This window comes from Sardina pilchardus, chromosome 5 (genome assembly GCF_963854185.1).
Source record: "Sardina pilchardus chromosome 5, fSarPil1.1, whole genome shotgun sequence".
Lineage (NCBI taxonomy): Eukaryota > Metazoa > Chordata > Actinopteri > Clupeiformes > Clupeidae > Sardina > Sardina pilchardus.
The window spans coordinates 31,272,034-31,297,619 of NC_084998.1; the positions used below are offsets into that span (position 1 = coordinate 31,272,034).

General features: G+C 42.9%; 1 protein-coding gene across 2 annotated transcripts; it reads left to right on the forward strand.

Annotated features, from left to right (window-relative positions):
* The first annotated feature begins 1,936 nt into the window (after positions 1 to 1,936).
* On the forward strand, positions 1,937 to 24,438 carry fgf13b (fibroblast growth factor 13b). 2 transcript variants are annotated; one of them, XM_062537237.1, is made up of 5 exons: positions 1,937 to 2,083; positions 21,054 to 21,164; positions 21,294 to 21,397; positions 23,333 to 23,531; positions 24,138 to 24,438. In XM_062537237.1, the coding sequence occupies exons 1-5, from the start codon at positions 2,041 to 2,043 to the stop codon at positions 24,272 to 24,274; spliced, it is 594 nt and encodes a 197-aa protein (XP_062393221.1). In that variant the 5' UTR covers positions 1,937 to 2,040; the 3' UTR covers positions 24,275 to 24,438. The 2 variants fall into 2 exon arrangements, with proteins under 2 accessions (XP_062393221.1, XP_062393222.1); XM_062537238.1 differs by lacking the exon at positions 1,937 to 2,083 and adding an exon at positions 17,826 to 17,900.
* Positions 24,439 to 25,586: the final 1,148 nt, after the last annotated feature.

Below are 25,586 nucleotides of genomic sequence, written 5' to 3' on the forward strand. Positions count from 1 at the left end.
GGAGCAACTTTGATAGCACTTAGCTAGCCCAATGCATTCATTAGGATCCAAACAGCGATGACGTTAGAAGCGACCAAACACCTCCATGTTTTCCCTATTAAAATACAGTTACACGAGTAGTCACATGACCAAGTATGGTGAGACAAAATAAAACGTGGAGCATTTCTAAGCAGGTAAGAGGGATACTATATTGTGTGGCGGAGTAATCTCCTCACTCTTGCACTCTCAGTTTCACTTTGGTTCTCAGTTTCCCATCATGGTCTTGCTTTCTCCCCTGTTCTGTGATTGGTCACCAACATCAAGCGAAAATTTGGGTGTTTAGTTTCCAGACTGCTTTAGCAGCGTGAGTGAAATCACCACGCAAGGCAGGATGGGAACACCCAGGCTACTTGAGAGTACAAAAGGATTGAAATAGTTGGAATGGTATTTCATTAAGACTTAGACTGATGTCCACTACACAGGACAAAAACGATTTGCCGGGTGTCAGGAGGATAGCCTAAACCACACAGCATGTGTTGTGTTTGGGATGCTCTCAGGTCAAGCATTCTAGGACAGGCAGGCATCAGATGTGCAGTTCGGTCAGCATGAAAGGTCAGCAACATGGCTCTGTGAATTGCAGGCATGGCATGAAGTGAGAGGCTGGGAGCTGGACAGCCCCACCGATGTTACTCCTGAGGACCAGTCTCACTTTTTGACAGACCACTGACTGTGACACTGTGCAGGGTAAAGTGAAGTCACAGTGAGACAACTGAAAACTTCAGTAATACTAAACATGCCTTTTAACTCTTCAAGGCTGTTACATAATGGAACTGAGCCATATAAAAAGCCTAGCCATTACTTAATATCTCCAGTTAGCCTACTGTAACTGCATTGTTTATTATGTGACTTGTCCCTGTATTTATTTACTTCAGTGTCTGATATTGCACAGGACACCACTCTCTCTCCACTTTCACCCCCCCACCACCACTCTCATTTCAGTAGGATGCTCAGCTCAGCCAACCAATTGCATTAGTTGAGCCTTCACCTGTTGTATCAACTGATGTGTTGCTGCAGAAGAGGAATCGAATTACATTAACGGCTAAATGTATTCATCCGTGAGACATTCCTCAGTTTATCACTTGTCGGAATGTAATAGCCGTTTTCCGTTTAAAATAAAATGGTTCTTAACACCATCCTCAAACCCGCTTTCCACTGCCGAACCGGAGCTGCTACACAGGGGAACTGTGTGCATGTGACTTACACCGAGCGTGTACAGTGTCCTCACTGTAGGGGAGATCATTAACCAGCATCACCGACTAGCCTACATCACCGCCTTCACCAGCTTCACGATCGTGGAGACGTGAGTAAAACAAGCTTTTCCACGTCACGTGCATGCAAGCTGTCAACATTATACATTAAGTGAATACTTATTTTCTTTAGCAGCACTTCAGTGTTGAGAGCTGACCACTCGGTTCCACCAACTTCACTTTGAAATTGGGTTTATTGAGATTCCGTGCGTATGGCGTTTTGACAGCGTGTGGGAGCGAACGCTTCTCCCTCTCGCTACTCTCCATGCTGTTTCACTCTTGTTGTCACGTTTGGACCAAACCGGACAGTTCTAAACCCATGTTCATCCGTCGCGATTGCCACAGCGTGGGCCGTGGCTAAGGTAAGGGAAATTAAAGAGTTCTCTGAGTGAGAATGCTATGCATTTGATTTGAATCTTCTCTCTTTATAAGAGATATTGACATGGTGGAAAATGGATAAGCGTAGTCTATAGCTACTGCAAATAAGTAAGCTAGTGTGTCATAGTGAGAAGATTATAACTGTGTATATTCTGTTTCTTAAATCGAGCCTATCATATCCTTACTTCATGCATTTTATCATCAGAATGCTAACCGACTCCTTTGTTTCTTGAATTGCGCGCTGGTTTCAGAGTCCAAGTGGGAAACGCGCACAGGCTTGGCAGCACAAGGAACTGAGAAGAAACATTAGGCTACTTCGTGAAATCACTGGGACACCTAATTTAACCCTGGAACTCTGCAAAACAAACGAGTATCTATGAAAGCGACAAAGCCCAAAGAAGACAAGGATGCAAGCAAGGGTAAGACCACATGTTCACCTTGTTAAGCGCACTGGCGCGCACCAGTTTCTGATTCTTAACAGTAGGCTATGAACTTGAAAGGTAGCCTAGCCTACAATATATTTTTAACATGAGAAGCTTACTCAATACTTATTTGTCTATCTATATGTAATGTTATGTGGGTTGCTGTTATACAGGCGTGAAGTCAAATCAATACATTTTAGATCACAGTCCTTTCTTGCCTAAACACAGGTGCATGTGTGGGTGTTGCTTACTTGAACAGAACTTGACAAAGAATGTTATGCTCATTAGAGATACATTTATTGTCAAATTAATTTAGGTAGCCTACTCAGTTCGGATAGTGAAGTAAATTGCTGTGTCTTGTAGCCTACAATATGTTGTTCAACAAGAAATTATTAATACATGGCACTAAAATTATATTTATGTACTTCTGTTGTGTAGGTAGGTAGGCTAGGTTATTACCAATGTTGTGTGCCATGGACAAGGCTAGAACACCGTTTTCTGTTGAAAGGGCTGTTTGACATTTTCTCCAGGCAGGGTTGTAGAATCATCGCGCTCAGGCGCTCTGTTTCGCGATGCAACCTGGGTAATATTGCCATGGAGACAAAGGAGAGGGGAGTTTCCTCCATAAAAATAATGGATTGATGCTATTTTGCGTTTACGCTTGAGTGATGCATATTATTTCAGTTATTGACGTAACATTTTGGTCAATGTAATTTTTGCCCAACTGCGTTGTAGATCGGTATTTCCATTGATTTTAACAGCTGACAGAGAGGGAAAGGGAAAGGGAGCAAGATAGGGTGAATGGTGAGGTCACATGTCACACCCTTTGTGACAGACCACTGGAGGATATTTTGTTTAAATCTATGTAAAGGATTAAACTTGTTTAAGCTGCTACTGGGCAACTCATTAATGTATAGGCCTATTACGTCATGTGAAGTAGGGCATATGTACCACAAGATAAGTCACCACTGGGTTAATGAACGCAACCTCTTAGTTGCTATGGTGAAACTTTTAATTGCTTCCTAAGCGAAGGACAAGATGTCACACCTTGATTAAAAGTAATTAAAAGTTCCTCTGACTCATTGTTGGTTCACACTAAATTGATTCATATTACAGTAACAGAAGTTTTTATTCATGATGAATTAATTTAAGTAGGCCTACTTCAGTAGCCTGTATAAAATGATACCATTTCAGAAAGTAGGCCTATTCACCATTTTTTTGTTGTTGTTTTTGTTGTTCTTCTATGCTTATAAAATGAGAAAATGGGAAAATCAGTACACAGATTTCTACAGTGGCATACAGTAGATAAATCATTCACCACCAGTTCTGAATAAACTCACAAGATAGTTTGTTCCTTCAGATACTGTACCTAGGTCTAGTTAGTCGGCCAAGGTCATGGTTATTTTGGTCACCCCACAATCCGTCTTATTTACTCTCTCTCAGATGCTGCTCGGGTAGGCCCAGTTTTAAATGATGTGCTTAAATAACAACACATTTGTCGTTGTGGGCTTATTGATCCTCTCTTTCTTGTTTTGAACCAGAAGAGTGCCGAATGGTACAGAGTAGTTTGGAGTATTTTTGTCATCTTTTTTTTCGGGTGAACGATGTTCAAATTAATCTTTTATAAAGAACTGCTGAATAATGAAGGAGATGCAATGTCACAAGGTCTGTGGGAGGCGCGTTTGTCTAACCCTCCTATAATACAACACAACTGTGAGAGGAAGTGTAAGGTTAGTTTATAGTTGAAGCCACTGATAAAGTGTGTATACATCTGTGGGCCTTCCGGAGGTTGTGTGTGAGATAGCATTAGAGTAGGCTACCTTGTGAAATCTGGACTACCCCCCTGTGTATTTCGGTCAGTTTTTTTTTTTAAACAGTGTGAGGCATAAAAATTCAAAACGACTGCTTTAAGATGATTGAAACATGCTGTATAATTTATTTGTTGGACTTTGTGATTTCACAGTCCCTTTATTTTTACATAAAGTGTCTGCATTCTAAATGGCTGCTTCTATTTTTTGCTATAGAGTTGGTTGCATTTTTGTCATCAGAAATTCAGCTATTGCGTTTTGAATTTCCAAAATAAAAGTCAAGTAAAGTAGGACCAAACATCACCACCGCCCCACAAAAAGGCAACCATGTTGACATCCTTTAAGATAATCCATTAATGCACTTATTTTTAGAAAATACGCTCCAATCCGTGAAATCTGCTCATAAATGCAGATAAATCACTCTCAAAATCCTCCTGGATATCCTTGCAATCTAGCCCCATGATGTACGGCTAGATAGCAAGTGACACACACACACAGAATGCACATACACAGGCACACATGTACACGCGCGCGCATACACACACACACACACACACGCACGCACGCACGCACGCACGCACGCACGCACGCACACACACACACACACACACACATTTATGCTCACACTTAGAGACAGATGGCTTGTCACCCACCCCTGAGCCCCTGGCCTTGGTGCCATGATAGCCTTGAGTTGATTAGAAGAGATCTCTCATGTTGTATCATCATCACTCTCAGCTCTTTGCCTCTCTCTTTCTCTCTTTCTCTCTCCCTTCCTTTATCTCTCTCTCTCTCTCTCCCTCTCCCTCTCCCCTACTCTCATCAAACTGTGGCCACATTTGTTTCAACTTATTGACTTAGGGCTTATACTTTTTTCTCAGGCCAGTTAGGGTGTGAAGTCAGACACACTGCCTCATGTCTGTATCAAATGCAGCTTCCTGTCTCTAACGTCAACAGTCATGTTGAAGTTTCAGGCCAAACTCCCCTCGGTTTTCAAGACATCTCTATGAGTCATTGTATGAATGTGATTTTTTGCACACACTTCCCAAACAAGCACATAAGAACATCTCTGCCCTGCCTTAAAAGGAAACTTTGGGTTAACAACCGAGGGTTTATTTTTGGATGATATAACAAGTGTACATTTTCATTAGGGATTATAACAAATTGGTGCAGTTTTGGGTAAGGCCATTCATTATATGCATACAACTGAGTAGCATAATACTGTATAGAATAGCTTCGCTAGGTCAAAGTGAATCACTCTTGGAAGCCATTAGCTAGGCTAAAAAAAAATCACAGCCCATGTATGGAGAGGGTCTCTGCAGACAAACTGAATATTTTTACCTTTGCAAGTGTAAACAAAGGGTAGAACAAGGACTGTTTGTGAAGTCAGTGCATACCTTGCTCTTCTTCCAATTGCTGCCATGTTGTGAGGAGAAAGTCTGTACAAGTCGATTACCAACCTCTCCTTCTAATGCATCCATTGATAGTAGCTTGTGCCGCAGTCAGTAATCAACTGATCAACTGTGCTAATTGCTTGAAAGTTGGCTGTTTAATGTGGCATATTAAAGTGGCATAGGCCATGACTATTTGGGTCAATATTAGGAGCATGATTACTCAATGTTCTAAATTAAAAAAAAATGTATTTTTTAAAAACTTGATTACAGTTTTTCTGATTGCTTAAGCATATTGTTTGTAACTATTGGCTATTTTTGCAAAACTCTACACAAAAAATAAAAACTGCACCAAATCAGCAAAATATTAGTAGTTCTACCAGAAGGACTCCGTCAGGAGACATAAATAGTAAAACACTATTTAATCCTGTAAACACTATTTAATCCATGCTTGCTTAGACTAAAGTAGCACAACTTGAAGCTTTTGTACCATACAAACATGCCGTACGTACCCATACCTTACAGTTTTTTTCAATTGCTTACACACAATTTTTAAAACCGAGTTCTGTTTAGCAAAATGTAAGCACAGCTATCCAAACGCCACACTCAATTTGCATAATTCCTAGATTCTTTGCAAAATGAAACACTTCAGTCAAAACATATACACTTCAGTCAAAACATAATGTACACACTTCAGTCAAACCATATACACATATTTGTAAAAATGCTATTAGTTGTAATTTAACAAACACAGTCCTCAATGATCAGACACTATTGCAGCCAGTTTCACACTGCAGTGATAAATGCAAAACACATTTGTAAAAAGAAAAATGTGGAAATAGCATGTGCTAGATTTTTGCCCAGACATTGTTATGTAAGGGATCATTTAGATGTCCAAAAAAAAGTGACAAACCCACAACATTCTTCATGATTAGTTCAACATAGGGAAAGTGTACATAAATAGGTCTATAAACTTGCACTGGCACTGTACAACACTGCAGACTGCTGTAGACTGAATATTTCAAGTGTTTCTTTCAATACTTACAGTATTTCTAACCATAATCAGTTACAGTAATCAACCAACAATGAAACCAATTGAACAAATAAAATCTGTAGACAAACAAAAACTACTGCATAAAGTACATACACTTTGACTCTGAAGAACAACTACTGCAAACGCACAAGACTGTATAGCACACCTGAGTTCTGCGTTTTCAATTTTGCACGTGTGCTTACACACCTGGTGGATGTGATTATCCAATTCGTTCATTAGTGTAGTCATTGGCAATCTGGGGCTTTGTAATGACAAGGAAGTAACCTCACAATCCTTGTGTCTAAGGTGTGGAAATGTGTGTAGAGTTTTACAAATCACTGTGTGTAATGTTTTGCAAAAAGGGTGAAGCAGACATTGTGTGTAATGTAGTGCAAATCTGTGGAGGTGTTTTGCTCCTTGGAATAAAATTTTGCTAATTGTGTGAAAAAAAATATTTTAGTGTGTAAACAATCGTAAAAAACTGTAAACAAAAGTGCTGCTTTGCACTCTAGTTGGAATTCTACAACACACTTACAGTACTCCTTTATGCAACACACTTGGTCCTGCATACACTCTATTTCATACACAAGACTGTTCAAAAATGAAATCTCAGAGTGCCATTCAGTAAACACATGTATCCAAAATACAAAATACATCGGCAATTGCAACCACTCAAATACACACTTGAAGGCACTTACTTGCAAAACTGAACACCAATCAGCCAGCTACAAAACGCCCTCAGTTTAGCCATTGTGAATGGTGATGTGAATGGTATATTTCCCAGTGTTGCGTCATGTTTGTGTGTAGAGTTTTGGCACAATGAGCGTTTTGCAAAATGTATTCAAGCAACGGGCAAAAACTGTTTTTTTTTTTTGTTGTTGTTGCTTTATATGAATTCATGTTACTTTGTACAGTGCTGCAATGTCCAATATTAAGTAGGCCTTTTTTGGTTGTTTGAAAATATGCCTCCTGAAAATGTGCCTTCTGGTAAACAGTGAAAATCAAAGGCTGCGGTCTTTTATATGAAGGAGACTAGTGTGTTCCTCCTGATCTGAAAGTGTATGCATATGATGCAAGTGTGTTTCATTTTGTCACCAGAGTTACATTTTGACAATGGATTGTTGGGTTTTGATAGCAGAGTTTAGGTACTGATACTAGAGTTTCAATTTGACATAGATGTGAAAGGTATAGTTCCTAGTGTTGTGTTATGTTTACTTGTGTGTAGAGTTTTGGCGCAGTGAGCGAAATTTTGCAAAATGGGTTCAAGCAACGGGTAAAAACTGTAAACAGTCTTTGGTGTAGGCCCCCGTCCGTAGACTGGTAAGCAGTGCGGGGATGTCGGATCCTGTCGATAGGCCGTGGCGGGGCAACGAGCATATCCCCCGGGATGAGCTTGAGACAGGGACCAACTGGTGGCGGTGGGGTGGTGATGGAGACGTCGAAGTCGGCTTGCTAAAAAAAAGCGAGGAAGGGGAGTTAAGGGAGTAGTTTTTAAAGGAGCGCATTCACTTCCTATTGGTTTGTAGTAGGCTGATTGAATGAATGGGAGGCATTGGCAATGAAACTGAATCAACTGTGATTGGCTAGGAATGAACAGGTGACATAGCGAGAACTTGCTAGTTGTACTTCTCCTGAGTTGTGATTGGTTAGAGATTTATGAATGAATAGTGACTGCGAGTCTTTCCTGTAGAACTTTGCTAAAGCTACCATTTCTACCAGAAAGACTCAGGAGTGTAAGGATCCTGTCTTGTCTTGTCTCCCCTGTCTAGTTTTTTTTCCATCATGTCTGCTCCTCATGTAACTTCCTGTTGTCTTTGTTGCTTCCTGTGTCCTGTGCCATATGTTTCTGTCATGGAGGTATAGACCTCTGAAGTTCGCCTACAAAAAAGTTACCATCTTTGCCCATATAAGGAGATACGGTATCTGACGATTTTTCCTATTGGAAATTAAAATGGGGATTTAGAATTATCACACCTGTTAAACTCTCGCGGGGATGACAAAATCGGAAATTCAGGTGTTTTCCTGAACACACTTTTGTGTGTATGCGAAGGTGCCAGACTTTCATTTTTGCTACCCCAGAGCTAACTTGCGATGCAACTTGCCATCAAGTTAGTTAGTTAGCCAGTTAGCTCTGGGGTAGCAAAAATGAAAGGCTAGTAAATCCGGCCAATTCATAGTCAACGCCATATTGAACACTGGAGCTCTGATCCAGCGCCAGTCGGGTCTGACCATACGCAAAGTTCCAAAGCTGGAAATGACGATGGACCTACATTGATCTTTTTTTTTTTTTTATGCCTTTAATGATAGGATAGTGAAGAGAGACAGGAAGTGAATGGGAGAGAGTGTTGGGGTGGAAAGGACCACGGGGCGGGAATCGAACCCGGGTCGCCGGCTGACCTACATTGATCTTTATTGGACATTCTATAAAAAGAGTCATCATCCAGTTCAGAGGGTGGCGATAATGCACATACCTTGCTTGCCATGTAACGAGAAGACGAAAAAGTTGCTCACGCACACCTGAGTCCAAGTGGAGTCCCACGCTGAGTAACGATTGGCTGTAGCCGCCGGATAGGTACCCGTCCACCAACATGTACGCGCATAGACCTCTGAAGTTCGCCTACAAAAAGGATCCAAAGCTGCCATGTTTGCCCATATAAGGAGATCCGGGAGTTAATTGAAGCTAACTGCCTATGGCAAGCTGCATTGTAAGTTAGCTCTGGGGTAGCAAAGATCAAAGTGTGCCGTCTTCACCTACTGAAGATCACAGTATCCACTAGACGGCAGTGGACAAAACTGTGTAGCGAAAAACGTCTGCATTTCCAATGTCATCATCCCCGCGAGAGTTTAACAGGTGCGATAATTGAAAAACCCCATGTTATTTTCCCATAGAAAAAATCTCAAGATACCGGATCTCCTTATTTGGGCAAATATGGTGGCTTTTTTGTAGGCGAACTTCAGAGGTCTATGAGAGCTCGTGCCCAACACAGATTTTCGTGCACGGAGCTGGTTCTAAATGCTCCATGCAGCGCCATACTTGAAAATGGCCTATGCTAACATGCCGAAGCTAATCTATACGGCCTTGACCCCCTGGTTTCTGTGCCATGTTGTGTTCCCTGTGCCTGTGTCTCCGCCCCTCACTTGATCCTTGTAGTCTAATTATGGTTTCCAGCCCTGTGTTCACCTGTCTCTTGTTAATCCCTTGCTAAGCTCACCTGTCTATTGTTTCAATGTCATCACCTGTGTCTTTTTCCCCTGTGTATTTAAGCCCTCTGTCTTCCCTCAGTCTTTGTCAGTCATTTGTTGTGTTTAGATGTGTTGTTGTGCATAGTCTGATGTTGGTCCTTGATTTTTATTCCTGATTTGCCTCATTTCATCTCATCGTTGCTTTGCACTTGGGTCCACACTCTCTCCTGCCAATGACCGTGACATGGAGACATAAATAGTAAAACAATGTTTAATCCTGAAGAGGATATCAGTCCTGTCCGAACTAGACTCTCGGGAGTGCTGGGCAACGACGGGCAGGCCAACCTGCACAGCTCCCTGCTGGTCGGAGAGCATTTGGGGATCGGGCACGTACCTGTACGGACTAGACTCTCGGAGTGGCGTGTGCATTGAGATGGGCCACCTTCTTGGATCTGAATGCTTGTGTATGCTGTGGCCGAGCGACTGGCGTCCAGGGCCACCTGGACCGGAGTAATGGTTGATCACGCCGGGCGACTGGGTGCTGGGGCTACCCGGAACCAAACTCTTGCCGGGGCGACCAGCGTGCAGGGCCCCCAAAATTGAGAATTATCGTTATGGTTGAGGTTACCGGAGCTGAAGCGAGGACTTAGTGATAGAAATGTTAGTGATGGCGTGCTTGAGGTCTATTTGGGTTGAGAATAAGAGAAGACCACCGCCACCAGAGTTAGAAGAGAGTAGACACCTGAAGCAGTAAATGTAGAGGCTCTGGGTTGAACATCCTGGAGCGGACACTGAGATTCGAGTTCATCGATCCTGGAGCCTGGGCCTGGACTTGATAGAGGAGGAGATGCGACTGGCCTCTGATAAGGCTTTCTCATGGCACGAGTAGTGTGGTGCATATTCACAGCCCTCAATGGAGCCCTCTGCGGTTCCACTGGACTGGCAGAGACGGAAATAGGGGGCTTGTCGGCATTGTTGTTGAGAGCCGAAGGACTGCCCGTAGTGTTGTGAGCCAAAACAACCATCTCGGGCCCCAGCCGTGGTGCAACTGGCTGGGGCTCCTCTTTGCCCAGCTCTACATCGAAGGCCGCTGTTAGGGCGTTAGCGATATCCTTAGCGGGCTGACTTGCCCGTATGATTCGGACTGGATAATTTGGGTGCTTCTTCTCGACGCAAGGCAAAAAAGTGGAATGATATCCTTGTCGAAATTAGGGATGTGACTTTTTGCCAAAAACACAATTCGAAAATCGATGACAACTATTCGAATATTAATCGAAAATCGACCCCCCCCCCCCCCCTTACGTAGGCCTACACATAACACGATGACCTGAAAGGCATGTTCGATGGTGATCTTTGATAAACAGCCTTTATTTTATGAAAGAACACCGTCGGCCTTAACAGATCACTTTTTGATCATGCCTTCCTTAAAAAAATTATTACACTAAGATCTCAATTTTAACAATGACCAACCACATAGGATAGCCTATGCGGCCGCGCTGTCAGCTGTGCATGCCTGACAGCAGAAGAGTGACATTTTTACACCGGGAGCATGGTGGATTCAGCGAGAGTTGCTGCATTCCCTGCAGCGTGTTAGAGATGGAACATACAGTGACATAGGGCGCTTTAAATACACCTAATACTTCCTCCGATCATCACTAACAAGTGTGGAATTTTTTCGCGATTGCGTTCACATAGCACCTGCGGCGGCAACATTAGCCTACTAGGTCAGCAACAGGAAAAGTTCCGGTAGGCTAGATATATTATACGGACATATGAAAAGTCTGTGAACCTTACGGAAATTATACACGCCTGTCGGAAAACGGCTAATGTAAACGAGTCTAATGCAGAACTTTTACTCGTAGCCTATCGGTCTCTGGATTATTCCTATGGATTATTCACACCGTGTTTTCTTCTTCTGTTATTTTAGAATACAACAGTAGTTCTACTCACCAGCGCACCTTCAGGTTGAATAAAGCGTTACATTAAATAGCCTATTTGCGTCTTCATTTCACTGCCTTCATTTCTGTTCCATGTTTTTCCCAACCCTTAATTGAGATATGGCGAATAATGGTATTTGAATTAACTATTTGATATTCGCACGTAGATCGAATATTCGAAAAATCGAAATTCGTGTCTCATCCCTAGTCGAAATCGCGGAAAACAGCTCAGTTTTTGACGTTTTGTCTTCCACATTCATGAAAGGGTTGGCACGAATGTTGAGTCATGTTTCATGAAACAGTCATGAATGCTTCATGTGCAGCTCATGACAGCTGTAATGAATGTATTATGAACGAACCAGCAGGGCTGTAGTACTCGAGTCCGGACTCGGACTCGAGTCCGTTTTTTTATGGTCTCGGACTTGTCTCGGACTCGGCTGGTATCTGACTTGGACTTGTCTCGGTCTCGGCCATCGGTCTTGCCAAATATGGTTCTTGGTCTTGACCGAGTCCAGGCATCTTTATTATGTTATAATATTCAAGGGAAGTATGTGATATTAAGGGGAATGGTTATACTTACAAATCCTTGGTGGGTATTTAGATCAGCAAAATTAATAATAACCCAAAATTATTGTCTTTCGACTGTCATGCATGCAACTTGTTTTTTTTCTGTCCTGGACTCGGTCTTGACTCGGACTCGAGTCTTTTGGACTCGGTCTGTCTTGGACTTGAACCTCTTTGGACTCGGTCTTGACTTGGTCTCGACCGGTCCTGGTCTTGGACTTGTCTTGGACTCGACAAAGGTGGTCTTGACTACAGCCCTACGAACCAGTCAAGTAAAGTGTTACCACTATTTCTCTTGCAAAGAGTGCAAGAGTGTTTTGTGTCAAACAGTAAACACAAGCCATCAATAAGTAGGGTTGTCAATCGAATTATGATTAATTAGATCGAATCGAATTAATTACATACTCTGTGGTTAATTCATCTAAATGAATCGCACATATTTTGCTGTGAAAGCATTTTAAATATTTCAATTCAAATGAATCATTGAATAATCAGCATTAGATAGATAGATAGATAGATAGATACTTTATTGATCCCCAAGGGGAAATTCAAGGTCCCAGCAGCTTAAGACACCACACACAACATACAGTACAATGTAAACAATGTAAACAGGAAAATTAAAAAGCAAATCAACAATCAACATGACTAAAGGAGCAGTAGAATACTATAGATAAGGTATGCATGAATGTACTGAGGATTGGTACTGTGATCCAGTCTGAGGTGTGTGTGAAGTTGGTAGTGCAAATAAGTCCAACAGTGCAACAGTGCAAGATTAAATTCTAGTGACCAGTAATAAATATGTACAGTACAAAATGTAAGCATAGTAATAATAATAACAGTACTAATATAAATATATAGACAATTAAAATAAACTTAACATAGTAATAATATAAGAGTTAGACATGAGGGTAGACATGTACGCCATGCCATGTAAGTGTATAAGAGGGTGGAGGTGCAGATGTACTATGCATAGAAGTCCAACTCTCCTTTTCCCTTCAGTGAAGCATTGTACAGTTGTATGGCCCTGGGTACAAATGACTTTCTCAGTCTGTCTGTTGTGCATGTCATGGAGCGTAGTCTCCAGCTGATCAAGCTCTTCTGCTGTATGATAGTGCTGTAGAGTGGATGACAGTCATTGTCCAGGATGCTGTGTAGCTTGTTCAGGGTCCTTTTGTCTGATACTGAAGTGATGCACTCCAGATCAGCTCCCACAACAGAGCCAGCCTTCCTTACCAGCCTGTCTAGTCGCCCAGCATCCCTCTTCCTAGTGCTTCCTCCCCAGCATGCCACAGCATAGAAGTGGACGCTGGCAACAACAGACTGGTAAAACATCCAGAGGAGCTTGCTGCAGACATTGAAGGAGCGCAGCCTCCTCAGGAAGTACAGCCTGCTCTGCCCTTTCTTGTATATTGCTTCAGTGTTGACTGACCAGTCCAGTTTATCGTCCAGATGTACGCCCAGGTACTTGTATGTGTTCACCACCTCCACATTGACCTCCTCAATGGTGACTGGCAGCAGAGCAGGCTTAGTGACATTACAGTTTTTGCCCGTTGCTTGAACACATTTTGCAAAACTTCGCTCACCATACCAAAACTCTATACACTAGTGAACATAACACAACACTAGGAAATAAACCTTTCACATCTATGCCAAATTGAAACTCTTCTATCAGTACCTAAACTCTGCAATCAAAACCCAACAATCCTTTGTCAAAATGTAACTCTGGTGACAAAATATAACACACTTGCATCATTAAGCATACACTTTCAGATCAGGAGGAACACACTAGTCTACTTTATATAAAACACTTTGCTTCAATACATTTCGCCAAACTTCGCTCATTGTGCCAAAACTCTACACACAAGTGCAACATGACACAACACTGGGATATATACCATTCACATCACCATTTACAATGGCTAAACTGAGGGCTTTTTGTAGATGGCTGATTGGTGTTCAGTTTTGCAAGTAAGTGTGTTCAAGTGTGTATTTGAGAGGTTGCAATTGCCCAACGTGTTTTGTATTTTGGATACGTGTGTTTAACAAATGGTACTCTAAGATTTAATTTTTGAACAAAGTGTCTTATGTATGGAGTAGTATGCAGTGCCAAGTGTGTTGCATAAAGGAGTAAGTGTGTTGTAGAATTGCAACTAGAGTGCAAAGCAGCACTTTTGTTCAAGGTATGGGTACATGTGTTTGAGGTATGGTAACAAAAGCTTCAAGTTGTGTTACTTTAGTCTAAGCATGGGTCTATAGTGTTCAAGCAACGGGAAAAAAACTGTAAGATTGAACATTAGTCTGGAGAGTCTGCGCTTTATTTCTACTGCACAAGAGGCATGATCAATGGGCAGTGACGGGGAAGTTAAAAAAAGAGCTGGGGTAGAACTGGCAATCCAGTTCCTTGACATCCTCTACCTCCAACACCTCTACCTCCTGAGCCACTGCCACCCCTGACTAACATATTTCTAGCCCAATTTTTGTCTTGTGCATGATAGTATACTTACATGTATAGTGTAACTCTGGTGATAATTGAACAAAGGCTGTTTTGGCAAAGTTACACTTTAAAGTATATTATCAGTAATATAAGTTTACCGGCAGGGTAATAGAATAGAATGAAATGAGAATCTGTCGTGTAGCCCCGCTTATGTTTCACAAATACACCAACAATCAAGTCAGCCTCCACCACTCAACCAATGATAAATCAAGCATTCTGCGTGAGTTATGGCAGGCCGCGTAGTCAAGCCCGCTGTCAGCTGTCAGTTTCTTATCGGCTATGCCAAACCCAGCCCACATCAGCTATATCGCTCGTTCCATTCGTAGTCTCTCTCATAAGGGCGCCTTATTTAAGCTGTGTCAGTCTGCATTGCTTTCTCTGCTTGCTGCTTTGCAACCCACCTCCTCCCCAGCTCCACCTTAAAGTGGTTTAACTTGCAGTAAAATAATGACATACTGTTGTCATTGTTGCTTGCTCTGTTTGGGGGAATGGAATTACTCTCCCAGTTTAAATTGGGAGGGTAGTCCCATGAGGATACTGCTGTTCCCTATCTAGGCTTTTCCATGGAGCTCATGGAAAGACAGGGAACATCCTCTGAACAGGCCATACCGCCAGATACAAAATATAATTGGTTTTACATGTAAAGATATAGCAGTCCTCACAGAACATTATTCTACTGTTGGACATAATCAGGGATGTAGTGGTAAAATAAGAGGTGGGCAAACAATGAATTCTGTGATCTCGGTGAGCTGCCCCATGCGGTATCAGATTTTTTTTAAAAAGGGCATTCAGAACGTGTTTGATGATGGTTATATTGTCTAATATTTATATCAATACCAGTGGTATTAAATGGTTCGTACAGTGTTGATGAGTGAATGTGGATAATACAGTGTGATTTTTGAATGTTAAAAGTTGCAGTTGGTGAATAAACTATTTTGAGAGTAGATGAATTTAGAGCTGCATGAATTTAGGTATCTTTTAAATTGTGTGTGTGTGTGTGTGTGTGTGTGTTTATGTCTGAATGAATCATCATTAATCATCATGTGAAGCTACAGTATAGTCATACCTCTGACTGTCACCCCTTCTCTTGCCACATAATAACAGTTCAAGATGACTCTTTGTACACCCGGGAATACATCATATTACGTGAGGACTCTCTTCAGTCCCTGGAGGATTTAAACAAAGACTACGACTTTAACGCCAAGTGCCATGAAATCTTTTGCTGTCCGATTGGGCTCATCATCTTAAGGAGAGGCAAGACTCCAGAAGGTTTGTTCCAGCAGCCGATCGATGCAGCACCAGCCCAGCACAAGCAAGACTGCATTTGCGTTGCCTATTACTTTGTGGCAGCTACACGTCTTACAGCACCCCACCACCCCACCACTGTGGAGCACTGATTTTTCTGTGCATGTCTTGGGTGATTTGCAGCAATGAGAGTGCCCTTTAGGACTGTTCCACTCCCCTGGTTGATTAATAGGGGCTGAAGCCAGCATTGGGCACACTGGGAAAACAGCCCTGGGCCCCCCGACTGGAGTCCCACAGCTGACTCACCTCACTGAGAGCACAACTTTGACGCATGTATGCACGTCTACAGCTCCAGCTCGTCACACGCTCTGTTTGTTTGTTTTTCTGAGGCATGTTGGGTGGCGTTCCCTCGCACTTGATCCTGCATGTCACCACGTGTCAGGCCAGTGAAATGAGTTTGGCAAATTGGGGTCAGCGTGATTTGTGTTTGCGCTGTGACGTCGTGAGACCATTAACTGCAGGGTTGAATGCCAGAGAAGATTAATTGCGTGAATTAACATAGAAATGAATTTACATTTTCAGTAATTGATCGGTGCTCCTCCCTATGGTGTGACACAAAGGACCATTCATCTGCTGCTGTCGTTGTACAGTAGAATGTTTGCTGTGTGTGCAGAATGGCATGATTGTGGACATAAATTATGCCAGGCGTGCTGACAGCATTTGACAAACACAAGTGTCCTGTCATGTCTTTTCTGATTGTCAGTCCCTATTATATATTTTCCCATCACAGTAGCCTACCACGAATACAGATTTATGTCCAAGCTGTTGAAACACTTTTTTCCCCTTCAGACAAAAATGAAGGGTGACAGTAGCATACTGCTCTCATGAGCACAAAGCTCTGATATCATAACAGTGCACTGACATCTAGTGGCTTGAGGCTGGCTAACACCACTAGGCCAATTTCTTCCAGTGTGATAATGCAGGTATTCAACAAGTTGTTGACCCACTTACTGCTCTAACACACCCAAGCTAATTTTCTCTAAAAAGAAAGTGTTTCTGTGATTATGACTTGATTATTATTGTTATTAGTATTATTTGTCAGGTGTGAAAGTTCCAGCATGATTTTGTTTTTATTTGTTCTGGTTTCATTGTGTGTGTCTTTTTACTTTACTTTTACTTTATATTTCTTGTGTCTATCTTTTGGCCATTCCATCATTTATAATTTATTCAATACAATGATTGTGATCAACGGATTCATGAGATAGTGAGCTAGAATCAGGTCATTAATATAGGAAAACAAAGAAAGACCAAAGGACAGTAGAAAGGAAGAAAGATAGACAGATAGATAGATATAGATAGGTAGATAGATAGATAGATTGATAGTTGGGTGTCTAAATAATTCATTTTTATTGAATAACTTAATTTTATTTTGTGATAGGAAAATGCTGCTGCCTTAATTCAATTTCCTCCATTTGAAATGAGATTCACTCCTCATCACGTCACTAAGATTACATTAGTTGCTGAGGAAACAAATGTCCTGTGGCTCAAACAGCCAAACCTCCTATCCTTTCTGCAAGGATTTCACAGCTTCAAAATGGTATAGGTAATATAGGTTCATGGAAATAGAAAACAATTCACAAGATAGGTATCCATGTGGAAGTTAGTACCAGTTCATCTGAAATGGGTCAAACAGAGCAATGAAAATATGATTCTAAATGTTTTTGAAGCAGGTGATTTAGGATTACTAATAGCCTACACTAGGTTTGAGGTAAACAACAGAATTAGAGGAAGTCAGCGTCCTTAAACTGTTTATCCTTGAAGGCAACTTCATCCCCTCTGTTTGTTGTGTCCTATTATTGAAGATGTTTATGACAGCTAGATCAGGAAATGGATCCACCAGAGCCATCCACCAGATGAATCATTGATGAGCCTCTGTACATTCATAATGGACAATCACGAACGACTAATAATGATCTGACGCTCCATTGTGTGCACGGATTTAATGGATTCAGTACCCCCGAGAATTCTCAGTTGTAACTTTTGAATACCGCTTCTTTCCCGGCGAACATTTAATGAGGTGCACAATCATGAGGCTGAAGCATAAGACTATTCGTGGGTCCAACACTGAGACATGGCCTTTCCTCTTAAGAGATCCACATCAGGTACCCCTTTCTGCTCTGTGGCTATATGCGATCTGACTTGATATGGAGAAAGGAACTCATGTATTTGTAGTGTTTACTGCGACTTGAGCTGCTTTTAATAGACTTCCTTTGCCTTTGCTTATTAGGAGAAAAGACATGTCAAGATGACAGTTGCTGTCCGTGGTTCTGAAACATCTAGCTACAATACCTGGAAGTTTTTTTTTTCTTTTTTTTTAACAGAATGTTTGTAACAGGAAGAGGGTAGCCTGTTTTTGTATACATAAGAGAGATAGACTGTATTCTGTGCAGTTCTCTATTTCGGATCAAAACAAAAGGCTCTTGTGTTCATGTGACCGTAGTGCAGTAGCCTAGGGTACTACTGTTTAGATAGCTGGGAATTGTGAATGGCGCCATAGGATTCCCACCGTCTCCAAAGCCGGGAGATGTGCTTGTATGTTATGTAATGTGGGGAGTTGGACGTGATTGATAGGGTAAATAGGTTTTATTGCATTTTGTCAATGTGTTTTTGGCTATAATATTTTCACTGAAGTTGAGGTTAAGGTTAAGTATTTGTCTGCACATATAAATAAATGCAGAATGTTCATGAAGTTGTCTTAAGTATGGGAGTGGCAGTGTCCTTGTCTGCGGTTAAAGCAGTCTGCATATTCGAATCGACCTAATGATAAGTTATACAGCTGAATTAATTTCGAATGAATAATTCGCATACGACCAAAATTATCACCGTCACATAACTGTTATGTCTAAACCTAAACGAATATTTCCCATGGTAGGCAAAGCCGGACAATTCAGAGAATGGAAGCTATGAGGCAGAACATGGATATTAATATTGTGGCATCCTATATGCGTTGCCTTCTTGGAAACCTCAGTCACGTTTCTTTTGCTGTCACCATGCAGCCCCTTGAGCCGGTGCTGCAGGAGCTACAGTGAGCTGAATAGCATCTGCTGCAGAGACAAGCTCACGCCGTAGTCTCCATGAGGGAGAAGTCGGGACGATTGCAGGCGGATCTTTGGTGAAACGGGATCAGTAGCCTAGGCTATATCGCGGCCGCTGCTGCTTTTCTCAATTTCATCCATGTACTGTGATATTGCGCCGTAGGGAGACGTTTTTTGTTTTTCTTTGTCACTATTTTTGAGTTTTCTGGAGCTCACCCCAAATTTTGGGCGTTCTTTGTAAATGGGGGTCTGACAGCTGATCGTCCTATGCAGATCTCTGCTGCTGTGTGGCTGAAAACATCTGCAGCAGGCGGATGTTTGTTCTTATTCCAAACGACCTGAAAACCGAGAACTGAGAGACATACTGCTCATGTCGTTAAACAACTTGTCATTATCAGCAACAGCAAGGTGAAAGGCGGAGGACCCCTTTTTTTTACAGGATCTCTCTCTCTCTCTCTCTCTCTCTAGCTACACGGCTGAGATATATAATTCATGAATTTCATTCCACGTTGTGTTAACAGGTGCTCTCCAAGTGGCATATTAGGCTCCGTTCGTGGCGTTGGTGAAGAAATCTTCAGTTTTGGCATCTGGAAAACATGAAAATAGCATTTTTTTTGTTTCTCTACAAGTACGCACCATGAAGCGGTATGCATGGGTCTGTTGCAGTGGACGTACAACTGAAATTTCTTCAATAAGGAGATTGTTTGTTGAGGACTGCTTTTCTCCACTGAAGAGAGAAGGCATTATTGGACACTATGAAGAAGGAAAAACAGAATATGTAAAGCGTATTTACATGTCAAAAGAAATGTGGGAGTCACGTCTCTTATGAAAAAGAGCGATATTTGGAAGTAGAATGGACCTGTTTCTCTCACATTTCCGGACGCAAACATGGATCTTTATTTTTTATAAAACCCAATGATGTTTACAGCTCATCAGCCTGTAACGGACAGTGCCTGCTGAGAGGAGGAGGTTCAATTTCCATTTGGGACGTGTTGCCATATCAAACCGCCAAACTGGCTACGGCTGCTGCGATCGCCAGCTCCCTCATTCGGCAGAAGAGGCAGGCGAGGGAGCGCGAGAAGGCGAATGCTGGCCGCTGCGCAAGTAGCCCGAATAAAAGCATAGGGAACTGCGAGAAACCGAGTCGGTTGAGCGTATTCTCACGCGTCAAACTATTTGGCTCAAAGAAGCGAAAGAGAAGGCGGCCAGGTCTGATGATGAGAGCATTTTTATATATGTATTAAGAACAGTCCATAAAGCCATCTTCATCCTAGTCATCACAATAATCACATCATTATCATCTTCACATGCACGACTGTCACCCTGCTGTTTAGGACTCTGAAATGTCATATTCTAAACCACAACGTACCATTAAAATCTTAGACGTTCTTTTACCTGGAATCAAAGGTGACTTGAAAGGTAACCAATAAAACTTATATGCCATAGCAGCGTTTTCATTAACAGTTTAGGGATGTTGTTGCTTGTGTTTTGTATGCACCACACAGCTACCATTGAGAGCTGGTAATATGGAGGAAACCTCTGTCCCTCTCTCTGGCTGGTTTACCTGAAACAAAAGGGTGAACGCCACAAAAGGATCACCAGTTAGTTTTCATCTGACACCGTAGAAATTGGCCAATTTCTCTTCATCTCTTTTAAGATGGTTTCAAGGTATTGACTTGCCCTTTGTCCCCCAAAAGAAGAGGCTGCCAAAATCAAAGCTGAATAATGTGGCCCAGACTCTATTATGCAAATCTGACGATCATTCCATGAAAATCATTCACTGAAATCGAATTGAATATCTTCAGTGCATTGTTGCATGAATATATATGGTCTGATTATCTTCTTGGGGAATGTAGATATGCTGTGATTGTGATGTGTTTGGGATCAATATTCACATACAGTTTAGTGCCTTCAACGTAAATGAGAGACAATGGGGAAACCTTGGCTTTGTTGCAGCAGCAAGCACTTGTTCTGTAATTGTTAGTTTTGAAATCTGATAGTTGAGATGATTTGATCCAGAAGGTTGAGGAGGATGGCAGCATGAGCTCCCCTCCACTTCCCCCCACTATCACGTCTCTCCATCCCTTCCCATGTCATCTCGCCGCATGTGCAATATTCTCGTAGCCTCTGTGCACAGTGGCACCTCCTGCCTCTAACTGTTTACTTTTGCTCCTGGCCGGATCCTCCCCGCGGGACGCTGGACCCCCCTTGGCTCCACAGAGCCCCAGCTGAAGGGGATCGTGACCAAGCTGAACAGCCGGCAGGGCTTCCATCTCCAGCTACAAGCTGATGGGACCATCGATGGCACAAAAGAGGAGGACAACAGTTATGGTGAATAGTCAACACAGGAGTAGACAGTTGCAATCCATCTGGGATTTACCCTCAAGCTTCAATAAGCATTTGTTTTGTTGCTGTCATTTAAAACCCACTAACAAGCACATTCTTGTCTTCACTCTGCAGCTGTGTTCAACCTCATTCCAGTTGGGCTTCGAGTTGTGGCCATTCAAGGAGTGCAGACCAAGCTGTACCTGGCCATGAACAATGAGGGCTTTCTTTACACCTCAGTAAGTATGACTTTAGTTTGTGTCTGCGGGCACTTCAGCCTACCCAGGGTCTGTGTGTGTGTATATATCACCTAACAGTTCCCCAGTTGCTGGAAGGGAGATGGCCTTAACTGGCTCTGGTCCTTTTGCACTCCAGTGAACTGAAAGTGCTCATAGATCAGAGGAGCGTTGCGTGTGTGTGTTTTTAACAGCACTTCAGGGACATCATGCTGATTAAGCGTCTCGGCGCCAGTTCCTCATGCTCTGGGCGTCGTAAAACCACACACACACACACACACACACACACACAGTGACACAGACATGCTTTGCCTTGCTTTGCCTTACTTTGCCTTGCCTTTCCCTGTCAGCTTCTCCATCTCACTGGGTCTATCTTGTTGTTTTTATTCCCTTGTCAACACACCTTCCTCTCTGTTCTGCCTTTGTTTTGGCTTGTTTTGTAAACATCAGTCAGGAGATGTTTTCGTTTTGTCTCGCCGTCTTCCCCTGTTCCATTTCGTTTCACTCGCCTTTGACTACCTCCTCCCCTGCCGCTTCCATGTCCCACCCACCCCTCAGCGCCCCCACCCCCACCCCCACCCCCGTGCCTCCACCTCTGCTGGCCTCTCTCCTCTCCGTCTGACCCCCAGGTTAATTTGTATGAGAGGGATCACATTCTGTAGGACTCAAAAGTTGCCATGGTTACCCAGAGCCACAGAAACATGAATGTCAAGTCCTGCATGTTGCTATGCACAGAATGGTATCATCATCAGCTGTAGATGATCAAAACACTTCCCATAGAGATGTGTTTTCATCTCCCATGCAGAAGACTTGCTCATTAAATTGCCTCAAATCTCAATAGGACTGTAATATTGGAGGGAGGCAAATTAATATTGAATCATCATATTAGCTTCTGTTTTTTTTCTTAGTGCACCCAAGTGCCCTGCAGAACTTTGCTTTATTTAAAATGAAAGGATTCTAAACAGCGCCATCCATATCCACATTGACAAGTCTCCCTGCCCCCACCTCCTGCTTTTTGATTAAATGCATTATGACAAAATGAATATTTTAGCAGACTGCCAATGACTGTTCCCATCTATTTCAAATGGACCTGTCAAATTGGCTGCACACTGGGCACTCTGTATATTGCTGAGGCAATGTTTAAGAACTTGGACACATGACTGGATGGATGTGCTGCAGAACTCCCCAGCTTTATATTCACAAATATGCATGAGAAAAATATCAAGTTTTGGAGAAAAAGACAAATTGTATAGGCCTGTCAGCCACGGTATTATGACTACGCTTTTTTCCAGTGAATGAATGTAGACCTATTGATCCAGTTGGGTGACTCAAGCACCAGAGAGGGGAATCAATGCTTAATCTACGCTGCAGAGAGTGAACTGGGGGAGCCTGGAGAGAGAGTGATGCCCGCTTCTTTGGCTCAGCCAACGTAGACCTCAGCGCTACAGCCTACAAGAAAGCCCAACGAGCAAATCAGTTGTGAAACAATGTGCAGCTTTCAAATACAGCAGAATGGAGACACAATGGATGTCATGTTCAATGTTTTCATTCCAGCTTGTGAAAATGCCAGTCTTCATTTCGGTTTGCTAATTCAATGTCTATTGTTGTATTTGCTACTGTACTTCTGCAGCTTTTCAAGTGAAGTGTTATTGTGTGTAGAGAGACGCAGTACTCCAGCGTGCACAAAAGGACTCCGGTGCTGTGCTCTGTGCTGTGCTCCCACTCTGACAGGCTCCATGCTCAGTGTGGAGAAGAGAAGCTGTTAGAGCCAACATGCCTTGCCAGAGGATCACAGGTCTCACACACTATTAAACACGCTCTGTTTAATTCTCTCTCCCTCCCTCCCTCCTTGCCTCTCTCTCTCTCTCTCTGTCTCTCTCTCTCTCTCTCTCTCTCTGTCTCTCACTCTCTCTCTCCCCCCCCCCCCCCCCCCCCCAGGAACACTTCACACCGGAGTGCAAGTTCAAGGAGTCTGTTTTTGAGAACTATTACGTGACTTACTCCTCCATGATCTACCGGCAGCAGCAGTCTGGTCGGGGCTGGTACCTGGGCTTGAACAAGGAGGGCCAGATCATGAAAGGGAACCACGTGAAGAAGAACAAGCCGGCCGCACACTTCATCCCCAAACCTCTCAAGGGTGAGTTGGCTCCACGTCTGGACTCTCTGAAGACCTGTTGCACCCAGCTCTCCATCTCATACTGTAATTGAAATGAAAACATAATGATGTCGATAATGTCAACTAGAGGGTGTCTTACGCTTAGCACAGAAGTCTATAGGTTTTCATGTCATTTCAGAGTGTCTTAAACAGAGCAGCAGGCTATAGGTTGCTATGTCCTTTCAAGGTGACTAAATATTGTAGCAATCTATGGAGGGTTATATAACTTCAAGATGTCTTAACACCACAGCAGTCTAGAGGAGCTTATGTCATCTCAAGGTGTTAACAGAGCAGCACTCTCTTGTTTGTTATGTTGATTGAGGCCGTTTGTCCTCTAGATGACTTCCCTGATATATTCTGCAGCCATGTTGGGCTTCCTCGTAGGCTGAGTAGTGCACTACTGTTTTATCATTGCCTTCTCCACACTGTGTGTTCCATGACCTCCGCTGAGTTTACCTGGCCTGTGCTCAGCGCTGGGAGTCTTGTGTGTAATTTCCGTCCAGCTGATTCACAGGACCTCTCCACCTCCTCTGTTCCCTCTCTCTCTCTCTCTCTCTCTCTCTCTCTCTCTCTCTCTCTCTCTCACAGTGGCCCTGTACAGAGAGCCGTCCCTTCACGATCTCACCGAGTTCTCGCGCTCGGGCAGCGGCACACCCACGAAGAGCCGAAGCGCGTCGGCCATGTTGAACGGCGGCAAAACGCTGAGTCATCACGAGTCGACATAACCACGGCGACGCGGCCTCAGAGTCCCCCCTGCACCGGCCAGAAGACACACGCGGGACTTCCTGCTGATACGTACCATCCGACCAATCAGCACAAAGCAGACACAAGAGACGGACATCTCCAAGAAAAAAAAGGCTACTGATTAAGCTCCTGAGATCACTGTGATGACAAGATACAAGTTCAAAATGAACAAAACACTGACTGACAATTATGACAACAAGAATTATATATATATATATATATATATATATAAGAACAACATCCAAAACAAAGACTACAATGACAACAACAGTACAGCAAGCCATTATAATGTTTGCGGGATTGACCACTCTCTGGAATTTCCCTGTTTTCACGTGTAGCATATTTCCTGTGCATTTCCCTTCTATGCGAGCCCTGCTATAGCCTGGGACAGCAACCCCCCAGAGATGTCTTGTCAGACAGTCCGCCGTTCTGAGCTCCTTCTTGTCTGTCCCTCCGAGGAATGCAAGTGAGCTTCTTCCTATTTTGTGCTTTGGCAGCTTCAGCATGCTATTAGCTGCTTTGCATTTAAACTAATACACCACATGTTACAAAATGGAGCGGGGAGAAAAAGAAACAGATTGGAAATAAAGAGAGAGAGAGAGAGAGAGAGAGAGAGAGAGAGAGAGGCAGTCAGGCAAGCAGGCATGTCCTCCATCTCCTCTGTCTCTTCGAGCATTTGTTAGTGGTGTTTGGTCTCCTGGTGATTGAGCGTCCAGAGAGAGAGAGAGAGAGAGAGAGAGAGGCAGAGCTCTAACCATTTCCAAGCATTTCTGTCCATGACCAGGTGAGGAGTTTGGCTTCTGTCTCTGCACACCAAAGAGTCGTCTCCTGTTTTAATGCCAGCCTGTTTTAATAAGCCTACTCATTCGTCTGCAGACGGGGAGCACAAGGTGCGCTAGGGGAGAATGCTTTTAATCAGTGTTATGAGTGGTGGGAGGGGGAACGCCATGGTAATCAGTGGAAGGTGTTTGTGTGTCTTGTTAATGTCTATTTTTATGAGTGAATGCACCTGGGACCTTTTGAAATAATAATAATAAAAAAGACTAAGAATGACAAAACTATCCAAGGCAAAGTTACTGTTTACGGCAGAGGTGGAGAGGTGTCTGTTTTCTATCGATGATGATGAAGATCCTTTGTATTCTGCGTGAGAGAGAGAGAGAGAGAGAGAGAACCATCCTTGGCTTTAACTGAAGCTTCATAATAGATTGACACATTCCATGTGACGGGATTGCTGTCAAAGATCATTTGCTTTCTCAAGGATCATGCTCTCCCAGTTTGCCCAGGCCTTGCTGA